Below are 17,277 nucleotides of genomic sequence, written 5' to 3' on the forward strand. Positions count from 1 at the left end.
CACCGCTCTTAACCACTACACCACACGGGCTCTCATAAAACACATAAAAGTGGGCTAGATGCACTGGGTTAAAGCTGACCAAAAGTCCAAAGGTAGCATTATTATCAATTTACCATGGAGTGGAAGGTTCGCAGTCTAGGAAGGACTTGCTCACAAATTTACTGACAGCTGCACGACTTATTATAGCTAGGAAGCGGAAAGTCAATATAAAACGGAAGAATGGTATAAAGAGGTGTGGGATTTGGCTATTCATGAGAAATTAACATGTGCTATTAAGGTAAGACGGGGAATATGCAGGATAAATTATTTTGAGGAAGGTATTTGTAGAATTTGTACTGTTAAAACGGAAAGGGGTCAAACCATCGCAAAGAGGTGCTGAAATTTTGGGAGGTTGGATAGTTACAATGGAATGGTCTCAGTGGTGGGGTGCACATTTTTATTTATTTATTATTATTGCTTCGTCAAAATAAAAGGTAATAATAATAATGAGCCCGGCTTCGGCTGAGGAGGGCGGGATATATTTTATTTATTTATTTTATTTATTATTATTATTATTATACAGTGGAACCTCGGTTGTCAAACATAATCCATTCTAGAAGACCGTTCGACTTCCGAAACATTTGACAACCAAGACACAAAGGTCTGCCGGCAATTTTCACTGAGAAAATTGAAAAACTCGCCTTGGAAGCCGTTTGACTTCTGAGGCGCGTTTGAAAACAGAAGCATTTACTTCCGGGTTGTCGGCGTTCGGGTTCCGAAACGTCCGGCTTCCAAGACGCTTGAAAACCGAGATTCCACTGTGGTAATAAATGAACCAGATGAGCCTTTCGGTCTCTTCCAACCCTACAATTCCATGACTGTGCAGAAAGATAAATCTGGGGCCGAACAAATTTTCTTCCCGGCACTTGGCGTGGCTTCCTTGCACCTGGTTGAAATGCAGGCCATTGCCTTACGTAGGAGGCCCTGCCGGTGACCTCTTTACTCTGTTTGCTTGGCAAAGGCACCTTCTGTGGGGTGTTGCAGCTTCCCTTGCCCGTTGCTCCAGCGCAGTCCCAGTCCCCTGGCCTCTTTTATCTCCTCCGCCTTGCAAAGAGAGCCAGTATGAAGGTCGATGTGGGAGCAGCAACAGCAGCAGCAGCCGAGAGCCAGCCTCCACTCGCTTGCCCACGGCTGAATGATGGGGAAGGGCCAGATCCTTGGAGGACCCAGCGCCTTTCTCTTCCTGCTGTTCCTTCTTCTGGGGGACTTCTCGGCATCTAGCACAATGCCGTAAGCTGCTTGCCTGGACACCTTCCCCTTCCCCTCCTCTCCCTGTGCTTTCCACAAACTTCTCGAAAGAAAATTCGCTTAATTATATAAATTAGAACCATGGAATTGTACAGTTGGAAAGGGACCAAATTTCTTTTCTATTTGGCACTACTCTCTCTCTTTTTATTAGTTTTTTAACATCCCATTTTCAACAATAATTAAACATACTTTTTACATCTTATTCAATGTTTTTGACTTCCATCAGCCCTGTCTGAAAATTTTCCAATCTTAGCGTGCATTTCTTATTTTCCCTATTACATTTCAAATTTATAACCAGTATCTCTGTCTTTTTCTACTTTGTAACGCTTTGTATATTTCTCCTTACAAAACTTCTTGTAGTCCTACTAGCGTAATTTGTTGATTACAGTTGCTCTTCAAATAATTCATATACTTCTTCCAATCTTCTGTAAATCTCTGGTCCCGCAGGTTTCAAACTCTTCCTGTCATTTTGTCCAATTCTGCATAGGCCATTAATTTCGTCTGCCATTCTTCTTCCGTCGGAATTTCTTCTTGCTTCCATTTCTGGGCTAATAGTACTCTTGCTGTATTTGGTGCTACTCTGCGCGGCATTGCATTTCTATTATTTTGGAAGGGACATAAAAGTCTCATCTTAAACAAAACAACATGGGTTGTAGCCACCTGTAATGAGCCATAGCCCTCTTCAGCTATCTTAAGCGCTGTCACATGGAAGAAGGAACAGGCTTGTTTTCTCCTGCTCTGGAGGGTAGGACTCGAACCCATGGCTTCAAGTTACAAGGAAGGAGATTCCGACTCAACATTAGGAAGACCTTTCTGACAGCAAGAGCTGTTGGGCAGTAGAATGGTCTCCCTGGGGAACTGTCTTTCCTTGGAGGTTTTTAAGCAGAGATTGGACAGCCATCTGTCATGGAGGCTTTAGATGAGATTCTGTAATGCTGGACTAGAGGACCCTCGGGGGTCCCTTCAAACTAATATTAATAATTTATAATAATAATTTATTATTTGTACCCCGCCCCACCTGTTTGTAACCCACAGGTGGCGCTGTGGGTTAAAGCCTCAGCGCCTAGGACTTGCCGATTGAAAGGTCGGCGGTTCGAATCCCTGCGGCGGGGTGCGCTCCCGCTGCTCGGTCCCAGCGCCTGCCCACCTAGCAGTTCGAAAGCACCTCCGGGTGCAAGTAGATAAATAGGGACCGCTTACCAGCGGGAAGGTAAACGGCGTTTCCGTGTGCGGCTCTGGCTCGCCAGAGCAGCGATGTCACGCTGGCCACGTGACCCGGAAGTGTCTCCGGACAGCGCTGGCCCCTGGCCTCTTAAGTGAGATGGGCGCACAACCCCAGAGTCTGTCAAGACTGGCCCGTACGGGCAGGGGTACCTTTACCTTTACCTTTACCCCGCCCGTCTGGCTGGGCTTCCCCAGCCACTCTGGGCAGCTTCTAACAAAGATTAAAAATATATCTAAGATTCTATGTCCTCATTCCCCTTCCCCCCCAGGCATCACTTGGTGCTGGTACCCTTCGTCATCCAGGCAGAAACCTCCGAGAAGATCTGTGTCCATATGACGCACCTGAACAAGTCAGTGACGGTGAACATCACCCTGGGAAATCTAGCAGAGACTCGCACCAGCCATGTGGTGTCCAAGACAAATCTGTTCCAGTGCATCCCATTCCAGGTGAGTTTTTCTCACTTAAGCATGTTCACCTTCATGGAGAGCACGGGTTGCGGTGGGGTTACCCAGACACCCCTGTTGCTGGGCAAGTTGGTTGGGTCGGCCCAAAGTGTGATTGGACTCCTCAGGTTGCTTTGGAGAGTTTGATGTTGCCTTTGAGTGACAGCCTGGGTTGAATATATTCACTGCTTCCTCTTTTCGCAGCGCGCATCGGATAACCCGCCCACCCTCCCTAATTTTAGGGTGGTTTTTTTTGCGTTTGACCTTGCTATGCCTGTCATGGGGTCATCTGCTTTGGAGCGGGGGCCTGGTAGGAATTTTGTCCATTTGGCTGATTGGCTGGTGCCGTTTGGTTTTTGCCTACTGCGTAGCAAATTGTCACAACTTGCAAGGTTGCGGTTAGGCATTGGTTTTAGGAAAAATTGGTTGGTGAAGGGGTATGGATTGGCTGTGCCTGCCCCTCCAGTGCTGTTGCTGCAAGGGTATTCCATTAAAGGAATCCGGGGGCTCACCATGCTTTTGTCCGCACCCCTGTCAAGGGGGATAGGGCCACGCAAGAGCCCCTGAGAGCATTTGGGGAGAGGTGAGGGTCTGGCACCCAACTCCGTCTACTCCCCATAAAATGTTTTCCCTTACTGACTCCGCAGGCTCGCGGATGTCAGTTCTGTCCCTGGGCTGGGACAGGTAGTCGTAACCAATGCCTAAGCAACCGCTCACATTGTTTGCATTTTAATAAAGTTGTGGCCAAAATTATGCCAAAAACCTTAAACAAAAATTATGGTGTGAAGTGTGAATTTGTTTAGGGGTGGCTTGGGGACCTCAACGTGCAACCATTTTGTTTTCTGTTACTGATCAAGATGTCTGGGCATTTTCCCAAGGAAAAGCAGTATTGTTGTGGTCTCGTAGGAAGCTACCTTATCCCAAGTCAGAACACAGGCCTGTCCAGCGCGGAACTGACTTGGCCCACTCCCACCTGTGGCCTTTGATCCGAAGCCCTCCAATCTGGTTGCCCTGCTCTTGGTCAACCCAAGGATTACCTATCCCTCCCTGAATTCAGTCCCAAACCAGCTGGGTGTCAAGGCTTCAGGAAAGCTATTCCTCCCTCAGCTGCAGCAAGAGCAGAGAAAACAAGGCAGAGTCATATATATATATATATATTATTAACAATTTCAACATAACAATATATCAAAACATATCATATTCATTATTTCCCCCCTTTCCCCCCACTCCCCATCAAACCCTCCCTCTCCCCCAAGACTTGCCTCAGCTCCTCTCTCTGATTTCTCAGCACATGTTATTCTCTGCATATTATAAAATTATATCAGTCCTTATATTACCTATCTACCATGTTGTCAATCAATAAATTTGTGTATGTTTATTCAAAACCTGCCAAGGAGTCCAATTCCTTTTGTTGTCTTTTTAAATACTTTGCATAAAGTTCCCATTCTTCTTTAAAGTCACCGTTGTCCTTGTCTCGCAATTTGGACGTCAACTTCGCCAGTTCTGCATAGTTCATCAATTTCTCTTGCCATTGTTCCTTTGTCGGGGCTTCCTCATTCTTCCATCCTTGTGCTATCAAGACTCTTGCCGCTGTTGTGGCACATACATGAATAAATTTGACATTTGTAAAAAAACAACAACCCAGAGGCATTGTAGGACAAGACTTGCCAAAGAAAACAAATGCATAGACTTTTTAAATGAGTTTATTCATTCATGATAGCGAGAGACAAAAGAATGCAACAAGCCCTGACAATGGGCGTTGCTCCAACTGGGCTCCTCCTTCTGAGCAACAGCATCTCCCTTTACGGTGGCCGCATGTGGCCAAATGTCTCTGATTCTGTTGTTCCTGCGCTCTTAATGAATGCTGCGTTCTGGAAGAAGGGGGGGGGGTCAGAAATACCCTCCAGTGACAACGTGTCAGCTCTGCCTCTGCCTCTGTCTCCTCTCCCCCTTCTTCTAATACTTCCCAACTCTTTCATTCATCTACCTCTGAACTGTGACCTCCCTCAACCCCCTGCTGTAAATCAATGCTGCATAAAAAAAAAAACATAAAAAAAAGAGAGCCTGAAATATCTCACAGCCACGGACTCCTATTCAGAGGAGCTGCCAAGATTTAAAAAACAGTCTGACATCGAGCCTCTTCAAGACGGGACCTTTGCAGGTTTAAATAGAGAAAAAGATCTGCTTATATGAACTGCCTGTAAAAGTATTTGGGAGAAGGACCTGAAAGATCGCTAGCGTCTATTTAGACTTTGGACTGCAGACTTTGAACTGCTTTGAATTGCTAGCGCTGGCTTAGAGGAGCTGCCAAGATTTTAAAAAACAGCACGACATTGAGCCCCCTCAAGCCTCCCCAAGCTAGGATTTTTGCGAGTTTGACTGCTTCTATGAACTGTCTGTAAAGGTTCTCGGGGGAGAAAGGTAAAAGCATCTGGGGAAAAGATTTGAAAGACCCGAAAGTCCTGAAAGAATTGGCTGGGAACGTGGTCCAAGTATAGAAGAACTGTAACGGAAAAAGCCTTCAATTTGTGAACATCTGAGGACACGGAAGAGAGGCGCTTTTAAGATTCTTCTAAGACCCTTACTGCTAAGATAAAACTTTAAGAAACAAAAGTATAATCACCCGCTGTATAAAATCCTCCTATCTACTACACATATTATTTAATGTTCTTTTCTCCTCCCCTTTGTGCTCCCCAGTCACCCCTCCTTATCTCTCCACCCTTTGCTTTCCCCCCTCGTTTTTTCTCTTGAATATTTATCCTCCTTGCCTTTCTTCCTTCTCTCCCCCCTCTCTCCCCTTTAATGTAAAAATTTAACTCAACTAAAAACCTATTTAATTCATTCTTACACTCATTTTTTACATTTTGGCTATGGAAGGATTCTGAACTATCTGAACCATCTGAACAATATTTGAATTGGTCGCCTTGTAAGTTGCCAGATAAAACCCCCACGTTAGATGATAAGAAACTGTGGATAGAAAGTCATTGGAATTTGGACCCAGAGTCTCCAGAGTGCAAAAACCCAACATAACCTCTGGAAATTGGATTAAGCCAATCAAGTGGCTGAAAGTTCTGGAACATAGAAAGACTATTCAATTCCCCCTGGACTACAAAAGAAGGACACTATATTTGATCTTTGCCTACATCCTTCTAATTTTGGTTAACCTTCTTGGTTAACCTTCTTGGTCTTTAAATCAACTATACTAACATACTAACTAAACTCTGAGTATTTAACAACAAAAGGTTTTTGAAAACGTAAATGAAGTGAATAGTGGAAATAGGTATACTGAATTAAGAAAACGAAAGGTTTTGAAAGGGGGGAAACAAAAAAGAGGCTCAAAAAACAAAAAATAAAATTATTTTTAAAAAAACAAAATAAATAAGACTGTGAGCCCCTTTGGGGAGAGAGAAACAACCCATAGGATGTCGGGGAAAGATACAAAAAAACCCGGAGGTACCCCGGTGGAAAGGAAGGTATCCCGGCATGAAGAGGTCAAAGATTTAGACATTCTATGGTTAAAAATCAAAGAAGAATTCAAACAAAGGGAAGTACATATGGAAAATAAATTAGGAGAACTGCAGGAGCAAATAGATAACAAAATAGAAAGTGTTGTAGGGGAACTGACGAAAAAGATACAAGACCTAACAGTCAAATCAAAAATATTTGAAGAATCCAATAAAAGAACACAGAAAGATTTGAGGGACCAAAAGAAAGAAACTGAGAGGTTAAAGGATGAAATAAAAAGTTTAAATAAAACACAAGATCAACTGTGGGACAATTTAGCTATGACAGAACTGCGCCAAAAAAATCTTTATTTAAAATTCAGAGGGATAGTAGAAGAAGCAAATGAAAATATAAGGGAAAGAATAGTCAAAGAACTTGCAAAATGGTTACAGAGGGAAGAAGAACAATTAGCATATACTATAGAGCAGTGTTTCCCAACCTTGGGCCTCCAGATGTTTTTGGCCTACAACTCCCATCATCCCTAGCTAGCAAGACCAGTGGTCAGGGATGATGGGAATTGTAGTTCAAAAACAGCTGGAGGCCCAAGGTTGGGAAACACTGCTATAGAGAATGCCTTTAGAATAAGAGGGAAACCACAACAAAACAAATTTAAAAAAACCCCTGGAGATTGCTTGGTAATTTTTAATACCATTGAAATGAAGAATACAATATTAAGAACGAGCTTTAAAAGAAAGTTAGTGATTGGAGACCGCCCAATCATTATTTTTAAAGAAATTCCAGTTAGGATTCTCCGCAAAAGGGAAGGATATACTCAGCTGACAAGTGTGTTGAAAAGAAATGCAATCCAATATAAATGGGAATTCCCAGAAGGGGTTTCTTTCTATTATAAGAATAAAAAATTCAAGTTGACAGATACACTTGAAGCAGAAAAGTTCTTGAGAAGATACGAAAAAGATTTGGGTAGAGAGGAGGCAAGACAACGAGGAGGTGACTTGGATGTGGGGGGGGTAGGGGGGGATGGAGCTGGGGGTGGGGGTGGGAGGTCAGAGGAGGAAACGGAGGATTCAAAGTCGGAGGAAGAAGATGAAGGAGAAGGCAGAGAATCTAAAAGAAGGAATAATACCAGATTATAAAGCAGAAATAAGGATAAAGAGAACCTAGCAATAACCCAAAATGTCTCTTAAGTTTTTTTCGTGCAGTGTGAACGGCTTTAACAATAAGTCCAAGAGAAATAAATTTGAAAAGATTATAAAGAAAAAAAACATTGATGTCATTTGTTGCCAAGAAACCCATGTTGCTAAAAAACACAAGCATATTCTAATAAATAAAAGGTTGGGAATAGAATTTATCAATTCAGATTTTAAGAAAAAGAGAGGAGTAGTAATTTATGCGAAAGAGAAATTAGAACCCAAACAAATATGCAAGGATGAGGAAGGAAGAATCTTAGGAATCCAAATTAATTACCAGGGAGAGAGAATAAATGTGGTAACAGTCTATGCCCCAAACTCAAATAGAATGGAGTTTTTTAAAAAATTGGAACAACTTTTATTAGATTTAGATAACAACAAATTAGTTCTACTTGGAGATTTAAACGCGGTGCCGACACCAGAATTAGATAGAAACACAAGGAAAAAAAATTTAAATCAAGGGAAATTACCAAAATCGTTCAATGATTTGGAAGAAAGATAGATATATGGAGATATAGAAACCCCACAATGAAACAATTTACCCACTTCTCTGAACCACACCAGAGTTGGAGCAGACTAGATCAAATATGGATTTCGAGAGAATTAGTAATAAGAACGGAGAGATGTGAAATTTTACCCAGAACTTTATCGGATCACAGCCCAATAACATTACAATTAAAATGGAAGACCCAAGGTTTGTACAGATGGAGAATGAATGACTACCTATTTGAAAAAGAAGAAGTGATCGAAAAAGCAAAAACCACTATAAAAGATTATTTTGCTTTAAATATTAACAAAGAGACTGGAATAGATACAGTATGGGATGCTAGTAAGGCAGTGTTAAGAGGTCTCCTGATACAACAAAACTCTCAAAGAAAAAAGGCTAAGGAGAGAAAAAAAGAAGAATTAATCCTTCAACTGAAAGAATGTGAAAAAAATATGATAAAAAATCCAAAAGAGGATCGCCATAAGCAACAATATAAAATGCTCCAAATACAATATTCAACATTAATAAGCCAAGAGGTTGAATGGGGAATAAAGTTAATGAAACAAAAGTTCTTCGAATCGGCAAATAAAATTGGAAAATTTCTGGCGTGGCAACTGAGGAAAAGAAGAAAATGTAGCATCATAAACAAAATAAAAGTAGATGAGCAAGTTCTGGAAGATCCTAAAGTAATAAAAAAGCACTTCCTTAAATTTTATATGAACTTATACAGAAGAGGAGAAGAAGATTTAACGAACATTATAAAATACCTAGAAGAAAATAGTCCAAAAAAAATAACAGAAGAAGAAAGAACCGCCTTAAACAGACCTATAAAAATAGAGGAAATTCGAGAAGCGATCAAGAGGATGAAATTAGGAAAAGCCCCAGGACCAGATGGTTTATCAGCTAAATATTACAAGGTCCTAGAGGAATACATAACACCAGTACTATGTGATGTTATGAATGAGATATTAAGAGGAGGAAAAATGCCAACATCCTGGAAAGAAGCCTACATTACTTTGATCCCGAAACCAGATTCAGATAAACTTAATATTAAGAATTACAGACCGATTTCACTACTGAACAATGATTATAAAATCTTTGCAGACATAATGGCACATAGACTTAAAAAATGTTTAATTAACCTTATACACAGTGATCAGGCCGGCTTCCTTCCTAATAGACAAATAAAAGACAACATCAGACACACAATAGACATTATTGAATATCTAGAATGTCATAACGAAATCCCTGCCGCTTTAATGTTCGTCGACGCCGAGAAGGCTTTCGATAATGTTTCCTGGGGCTTTCTAATAAAATGTCTGGAAAAAACAGGGATAGAGGGCACATTCCTAGAAGGAGTTAGAGCAATATACACACAACAAAGAGCCAGATTAATCATAAATAACAACCTGACAGAACAGTTTGAAATAGCAAAAGGTACTCGACAGGGGTGTCCTCTATCACCGCTGTTGTTTATCATAGTCTTAGAGACAATTACAAATAAGATAAGGAAAACCCCAGAGATCCGTGGTATAAAAATCGGCGCGAATGAACATAAATTGAAAACATATGCAGATGATCTTATGTTGTCATTGGAAGAACCAAAGGAGAGCATCGGCAAAGTTATAAAATTACTAGAAGAATTTGGAAAATTATCGGGATTTAAATTGAACAAAGAAAAAACCAAAATAATGACTAAAAATATGAAAGAAGACACCATAAATGAGCTTGAAAGACAAACTGGAATTAAAACAACCAAAAAAGTAAAATACCTTGGAATTTGGATAACTATGAAAAATATAAATTTGATGGAAAATAATTATAAGAAAACATGGAAAGAGATAACGAAGGACTTGGATACATGGAACAGATTACATCTCACGTGGATGGGTAGAATGGCGGCAATTAAAATGAGTTTATTACCCAAATTACTTTTCTTATTCCAGAACATTCCAATAATTAGGGGAATTGCAATATTTAAAGAATGGCAGAGACTACTTTCCAAATTTATTTGGCAGGGAAAAAGACCCAGAATTAAATTTAAACTGCTTACAGACCAAAGAGATAGGGGGGGTCTTGCGGTCCCAAATCTGAGGTTATATTATGAGGCCGCATGTCTTTGTTGGGTAAAAGACTGGATCGTCATTAAAAATAGAGAGATGTTAGATCTAGAGGGGTTTAACTTAAGATTCGGTTGGCACGCATATCTATGGCGAGATAAGGGAAGGGTTCATAAAGGTTTTTCTAACCATATTTTCAGAGGGCCACTACTGGAAGTCTGGGAAAGGAATAAAAAATTGCTGGAGCAGAAGACACCCTGGTGGCTATCACCAATTGATATTTTAACAATTAAAAAATTAAACATTGAGGGGGTACGATGGACGTATGAGGACTTACTAACCAAAACAGAATCCGGGGTGGAGGATTAGACCATACGAAGAAATAAAAAATAAGTTGACTGGTTGGATTCAATATCATCAAATAAATTCAATGTGGACGGAAGACAAAAAGATTGGAATAAATGAGAAAAAATCTAGATTCCAGATTGAAATAATAGAAAGTAAAACAAAATTATTATCAAAAATGTATAACCAGTTGCTTGAGTGGGACACCAAGGATGAGGAAGTAAAGGAGGTGATGGTGAGGTGGGCGGTAGATCTAGGGTATAATATAGAGTTTGATAAATGGAAGGCTTTATGGCGTAAAGATATGAACTTTTCAGCATGCACGACACTTAAGGAAAATATGTACAAGATGATGTACAGATGGTACATAACACCGATAAAATTGCATAAAATTTATAGAACAGGCGACAAATTGTGTTGGAAATGTAAGAGTAAAGAGGGCGAATTTATTCACATGTGGTGGACGTGCGAGATTCTCAAAAAATTCTGGGAATCCATATATAATGAATTTAAAAAAATTCTCAAATATACGTTTGTTAAAAAACCTGAAACCTTCCTGCTGGGGATAATTGGCAAAGATATTAAAGAAGAAGATAGAACCCTTCTTCAATACGCAACAGCGGCCGCTAGAACCCTCATAGCACAGTACTGGAAAACAGCAAAAACCCCAACATTAAAGGAGTGGCAATTTAAATTAATGGATTATTTAGAATTGGCAAAATTGACTCAGAAAATAAGAAATCAAAAACGTACAAAAGTTAGTAATGAATGGGATAAATTTAGAATATATATGGAAATAGAGACAAGGGGAAAATCAAAATGTTAATCAGAAATATATATGTATTAAAAAAAAAATCACAGTAAGCACGAGATAACGCTTACTACGTTACAAATTCTGTTTTGGAATAGATACAGCAGAAAGATAATTAAGATAACATTATCCGAAATCGAGATAAAGGGAAGTCGATCAATGTTGTTGTAAAATTAATGTAAGTCGCGTCGTTTATGTTGTATGTATTTTATGTTCTTTTTCTTTTCTTTTTTTTCTTTTTCTTTTTATGTTTATTTCATTTACTTTTGTCTGTTGTATGTTTGTGAAATATATTTATGCAAAACTTAATAAAAATATTTTTAAAAAAAATATCAATGCTGCAGTCCTCTTCTCCCGCCCACAGCTGCCCCAAGGTGGGCTTGAACAACCAACCTTCTGGTTGGCAGCTGGGTGCACTACCCATTGATCTATGCCATGGGTAGGCAAATTAAGGCCCGGGGACTGGATCTGGCCCAATCGCCTTCTCAATCCGGTCCACGGACGCTCCACAAATCAGCGTGTTTTTACATGAGTAGAATGTGTCCTTTTATTTAAAATGCATCTCTGGGCTATTTGTGGGGCATAGGAATTTAGGAGATTTCCACCAGCCTTTGGACAGCAACTCCCATTGGAGTTGGGCCGGTGTTGGAAGTTAGCCAGGCTGTTGGCCCCTCACGACCAAATGAAGATGCCTGGGGGCCACAGTGGCGCCTGACATCTCCACCATCTGGAGGTGCTTGCCTGGGGTGTTGGAATGTTCTAGAAGAAACTTGAAAATGGTCTTGAACAAGTTGCTAGGCAACAGAAAATTTCCCCAGCAACAGGTGTCCTTATTAGGGCATGTGATCAACTAAGTCTGGGTCAGTGTAAATGGGTATGTGAATCCAGGTCTCTGGATGGGTAAAAGCTCTCGGATGGGTAAAAGAGAAAAGGATTATGTTGTTTTACTTGACTACTGTAATTCGCTGTATGCGGGGCTGCCCTTGAAGCTGTCCCAGAAACTCCAGCGGGTACAGAATGCTGCAACAAGGCTCCTCACGGGGTCTCTGCCATGGGAGCATATTCACCCAGTGCTTTTCAAGCTGCACTGGCTCCCGGTGGAGTACAGGGTCAAATTTAAGGTGCTGCTTTTGACCTTTAAAGCCCTTCACGGCCTAGGACCCTCGTACCTACGGGACCGCCTCTCCCGGTATGCCCCACGGAGAGCCTCAAGGTCCATGAATAGCAACACCCTAGTGGTCCCGGGCCCTAAGGAAGTTAGATTAGCTTGAACCAGAGCCAGGGCCTTTTCAGCACTGGCTCCGGCCTGGTGGAACTCTCTGCCTCATGAGACCAGGGCCCTGCAGGATCTGATTTCTTTCCACAGGGCCTGTAAGACAGAGTTGTTCCACCTGTCCTTTGGCTTGGAGCCAAATTGATTCCCTCCCTCTCTTTCTTTTTTTCCTTTCCTTCTCCTGCTGTGATGAGGCTACATTTTAATATTTTAATGTTGTATTTTAATTTTGTTTTTAAGTTGTAATCATTCAACTTGTTTTTATTATTGCTTGTAAGCCACTCTGAGCCCGGCCTTGGCTGGGGAGGGCGGGGTATAAATAAAACATTATTATTATTATTATTATTTGTTTTTGACCAGTGTAAAGTTTTGTAAATAATAAAGGCTCTGAGAAACAGAACCAAATGGTGTGTACGGTGGATGCTCGGGTTGCGATCGTGATCCGTGCGGGAAGCATGTTCGCAACCCGCAGCGTTTGCAACCCGCGATTTGGCACTTCTGCGCATGTGCAAAGCACGATTTAGTGCTTCTGTTTAGGCGCAAGCCCCCAAACCCGGAAGTAACCAGTTCCGGTACTTCTGGGTTCGGTGCAGTGCACAACCTGAAATCGCGCGACCCGAAGCGTCTTTAACCTGAGGTATGACTGTATTCCTGTATTCCTGTACTGGGAATTCCACTAAGTAAAAGATGCAGGAAAATTTTTCTGTAAAAGGAACTCTGCTGCAGAAAGAAAACCCATGAGCTCACGCACCAAGATGGGGGTCCTTGGATCGTGGCTGACTTCACACACGAGCAACACATCCTGTAGAATTCTATCCGTTATGTTTTATCTGTACAATCAGAATGAATTTCAGGAACCAATATGCTTTTTCTGTGCAGCCTGAGCAAGAGCGTGAATAGTCAGCATGGATTTCTGAAAAATAAGTCATGTCAGAGTAACCTGATCTCGTTTTTTGACAGAATTACAAGCCTGGTAGATGAAGGGAACGCAGTGGATGTAGCCTACCTTGATTTCAGCAAGGCATTTGACAAGGTGCCCCATGATATTCTTGTAAAGAAGCTGGTAAAATGCGGACTTGACTATGCTACCACTTAGTGGATTTGTAACTGGCTGGCTGACCGAACCCAAAGGGTGCTCATCAATGGTTCCTCTTCATCCTGGAGAAGAGTGACTAGTGGGGTGCCACAGGGTTCTGTCTTGGGCCCGGTCTTATTCAACATCTTTATCAACGACTTGGATGATGGACTCAAGGGCATCCTGATCAAATTTGCAGATGACACCAAACTGGGAGGGGTGGCTAACACCCCAGAGGACAGGATCACACTTCAAAACAACCTTGACAGATTAGAGAACTGGGCCAAAACAAACAAGATGAATTTTAACAGGGAGAAATGTAAAGTATTGCACCTGGGCAAAAAAAATGAGAGTCACAAATACAAGATGGGTGACACCTGGCTTGAGAGCAGTACATGTGAAAAGGATCTAGGAGTCTTGGTTGACCACAAACTTGACATGAGCCAACAGTGTGATGCAGCAGCTAAAAAAGCCAATGCAATTCTGGGCTGCATCGATAGCAGTATAGCATCTAGATCAAGGGAAGTAATAGTGCCACTGTATTCTGCTCTGGTCAGACCTCACCTGGAGTACTGTGTCCAGTTCTGGGCACCACAGTTCTAGAAGGACACTGACAAACTGGAATGTGTCCAGAGGAGGGCAACCAAAATGGTCAAAGGCTTGGAAACGATGCCTTATGAGGAACGGCTAAGGGAGCTGGGCATGTTTAGCCTGGAGAAGAGGAGGTTAAGGGGTGATATGATAGCCATGTTCAAATATATAAAAGGATGTCACATAGAGGAGGGAGAAAGGTTGTTTTCTGCTGCTCCAGAGAAGTGGACACGGATCCAAACTACAAGAAAGAAGATTTCACCTAAACATTAGGAAGAAGATTTCACCTAAACTTAGGAAGAACAGTAAGAGCTGTTCAACAGTGGAATTTGCTGCCAAGGAGTGTGGTGGAGTCTCCTTCTTTGAAGGTCTTTAAGCAGAGGCTTGACAACCATATGTCAGGAGTGCTCTGATGGTGTTTCCTGCTTGGCAGGGGGTTGGACTCGATGGCCCTTGTGGTCTCTTCCAACTTTATGATTCTATGTGAACAATGTTACTGTTACCCATGGGTAGGCAAACTAAGGCCCGGGGGCTGGATCTGGCCCATTCGCCTTCTAAATCCGGCCCACGGATGGTCCGGGAATCAGCATGTTTTTACATGAGTAGAATGTGTGCTTTTGTTTAACATGCATCTCTGGGTTATTTGTGGGGCATAGGAACTTGTTCATTATTTTTTTTCAAAAAATAGTCCGTCCCCCCACAAGGTCTGAGGGACAGTGGACCGGCCCCCTGCTTAAAAAAGTTTGCTGACCCCTGCCCTACCCCACTGCCCTGCTCACAGTGGTGAAGAATCTTCGTACATTCTGAATGATCTGTGTCAAAATTCAGTAAAAAGAGGTCGGAATAGGCCAATATGTATGTGGACTGTCCCTGGACCGAGAGACTTTTCTTCTCTCTTTTTTTAAAATTTCTTTTTATTGAGTTTCAATTAAATCATCAAAAAAACCAAAAGAAACGACAAAAAGCAAAACAACAGTTTCAGAAAAAGAAATAAAGACAAAAAAGAAAAAATATTCATACATAATCCAAAGAGAAAAAGCATCAATTTCTGTTACAATTCTTTATCTTATTCTTTATATCTTTATATCTTTAGGTATTTAGATCTTTCTTCTACGCACCTATTAACTTCCTTCCCTCCTGATTTCGGGCTTCTTGGTAAAAAGAAATTTTCTCTCCCCCCCTTTCTGCAGCTAATAATTATTGATGGTTTACACATCGTAAGATTTATATCAGACCAGCTATTGTTTTTAAATTTCTATAATTTCCTTCAATATATACCATAAATTTATTCCAATCACTAATAAACTTTGTATTTTTTTGGTTTCTAATTTTTTGCGTCATTTCAACATATTCAAATAATTTTGTTTGCCAATCTCTGACTGTTGGAATATTCGGAGTTTTCCAATTTTGTGCAATTAGTATCCTGGCCGCTGCTGTTGAATATTGAAATAATGTCTTGTCTTCTTTTTTAATTTCGTCCCCGATAATTCCTAATAAAAGGGCCTCTGGTCTTGTGACTTTTCTTCTCTAATGCTGCTGCCCCTTCCCTCTTCTCCCTCTTCTTCAAGGTCCCCAGGTTGAGTAACTCTTCTGGTGCTTCTGAGGCCACCCTCACCGTGGAGGTGGCGGTGGATGTGGAGGGGATGCTGTTTGTATCCCACGAACGGAAACAGGTGCTGGTCAGGAACCCGGAGAGCCTGGTCTTCGTCCAGACAGACAAGCCCATCTACAAGCCAGGACAGGAAGGTAAGTGAGAGGCTGCAGTGGCAGCAGTGACAATGGGAGAATCCCCTACAGATCACGCTTCCCTTTTCCGAATACTTTTTATTTAGCGGACCCTTCTTGCTGTGGGAATGTTGAAGGAAGTAGGAGAGGATATATTGATTAAATATTACCCGTCCTGACTCACGCTAGTGAGCAGGCGGCAAAGCACATTCCCTTGCAGACTGTTGGAAGCAAGTTGATGGATTCATTAGTTAAGCAATCCAGTCTGAATTGCTCCTGGTAAGTTTCCCCTCTTAAAATAATAATAACACGGCAGTCTTCTTTAAAAGTAAGAGTAAGGTTTACAGTGGACACTCGGGTTGCGAACGTGATCGGTGTGGGAGGAACGTTCGCAACCCGCAGCACCGTGGCTGTGCACGCGCGGGCCACTATTCAGCACTTCTGCACATGCGCAAAGTGCAATTTTGTGTTTCTGCGCATGCTTGAGCGCTGAAACCCAGAAGAAACCCGTTCCGGTACTTCCGGGTTCGGCATCGTTTGAAACCCGAAAACGCGGCAACCTGAAGTGTCTGTAACCTGAGGTATGACTGTACTTACATTCAGTTCACAGCAGTAATCTGAAGGCAGCCTTTATCTTGTGGTTACAGTTACATTTGTAGAGAAAAGAAGTCTCTGAGCTAGGCCTCAGACTTTCTACCTCGTGGCTTCCGTCCTTTGTAAGGATGAGCCGTGTGCTGCTGGCTAAGAGCCAGCAGAGAGGAAGATGGCAATAGAGCCAACAGAGAGGAAGATGGCAAAAGAGCCAAAAAGGCAAAGATGGCTGCGTGGCTGGCCCTTTTACAGTGTCTGGTAGGGTCACACCTATCTACCTGTTCACACACAGGGGGAGGAGGCTCCAGAGCAGGTATGACAGGAAGTCCTCCCTGTCTGGAGCAACATTCCCCTGTGTGTCCACTCTAGGCAACAGGAAATGTTGTGTTTGACTGCTTCAGCGATGATACATCCCACACTTGCCAGGGCATAAGCTGCCAAACATTCCTCTTTTGACCAGAGATTTTCAGGGGGTTTGAACCGAGTACCATCTCCATGTGCTCTGCTCCTGAGCTGTGACACACAGAGTAGCAGAGTCACATGGAAATCCTTCCCCTCCTTCTTCCTTTCATAGTTAAGTTCCGCATCATGTCTGTGGACGAAGATTTCCGACCCTTGAACGAGACGGTGAGTTTCGTCATCACATGCGCCATGCTGGTCTCTGGAACATTTGGTAAACCTCTTTCGATCATTTGGTAAACCTCTTTCGGGA

At 42.0% G+C, this 17,277-nt stretch overlaps 1 protein-coding gene and 1 long non-coding RNA gene across 2 annotated transcripts in view; one reads left to right on the forward strand and one right to left on the reverse strand.

Annotated features, from left to right (window-relative positions):
• Nucleotides 1–943: 943 nt before the first annotated feature.
• The window catches only part of LOC310836954 (alpha-2-macroglobulin-like), an 80,707-nt gene continuing 64,373 nt past the window's right edge, over nucleotides 944–17,277 (forward strand). The window contains exons 1-4 of the mRNA XM_083722973.1: nucleotides 944–1,269; nucleotides 2,781–2,958; nucleotides 15,818–15,995; nucleotides 17,140–17,192. Of these exons, the coding sequence (XP_083579099.1) occupies nucleotides 1,175–1,269; nucleotides 2,781–2,958; nucleotides 15,818–15,995; nucleotides 17,140–17,192 (504 nt within the window). The 5' untranslated portion in view covers nucleotides 944–1,174. The remainder of the gene's footprint in view (nucleotides 1,270–2,780; nucleotides 2,959–15,817; nucleotides 15,996–17,139; nucleotides 17,193–17,277) is intronic.
• On the reverse strand, nucleotides 4,643–17,124 carry LOC310838274. The gene is made up of 2 exons (XR_014560879.1): nucleotides 16,572–17,124; nucleotides 4,643–4,826 (listed from the first exon to the last, which is right to left on the reverse strand). It is a non-coding gene; the product is annotated as an uncharacterized lncRNA (long non-coding RNA).

Source organism: Podarcis gaigeae (assembly GCF_964106915.1).
Source record: "Podarcis gaigeae genome assembly, chromosome: 2".
In the NCBI taxonomy this organism is placed as follows: Eukaryota; Metazoa; Chordata; class Lepidosauria; order Squamata; family Lacertidae; genus Podarcis; species Podarcis gaigeae.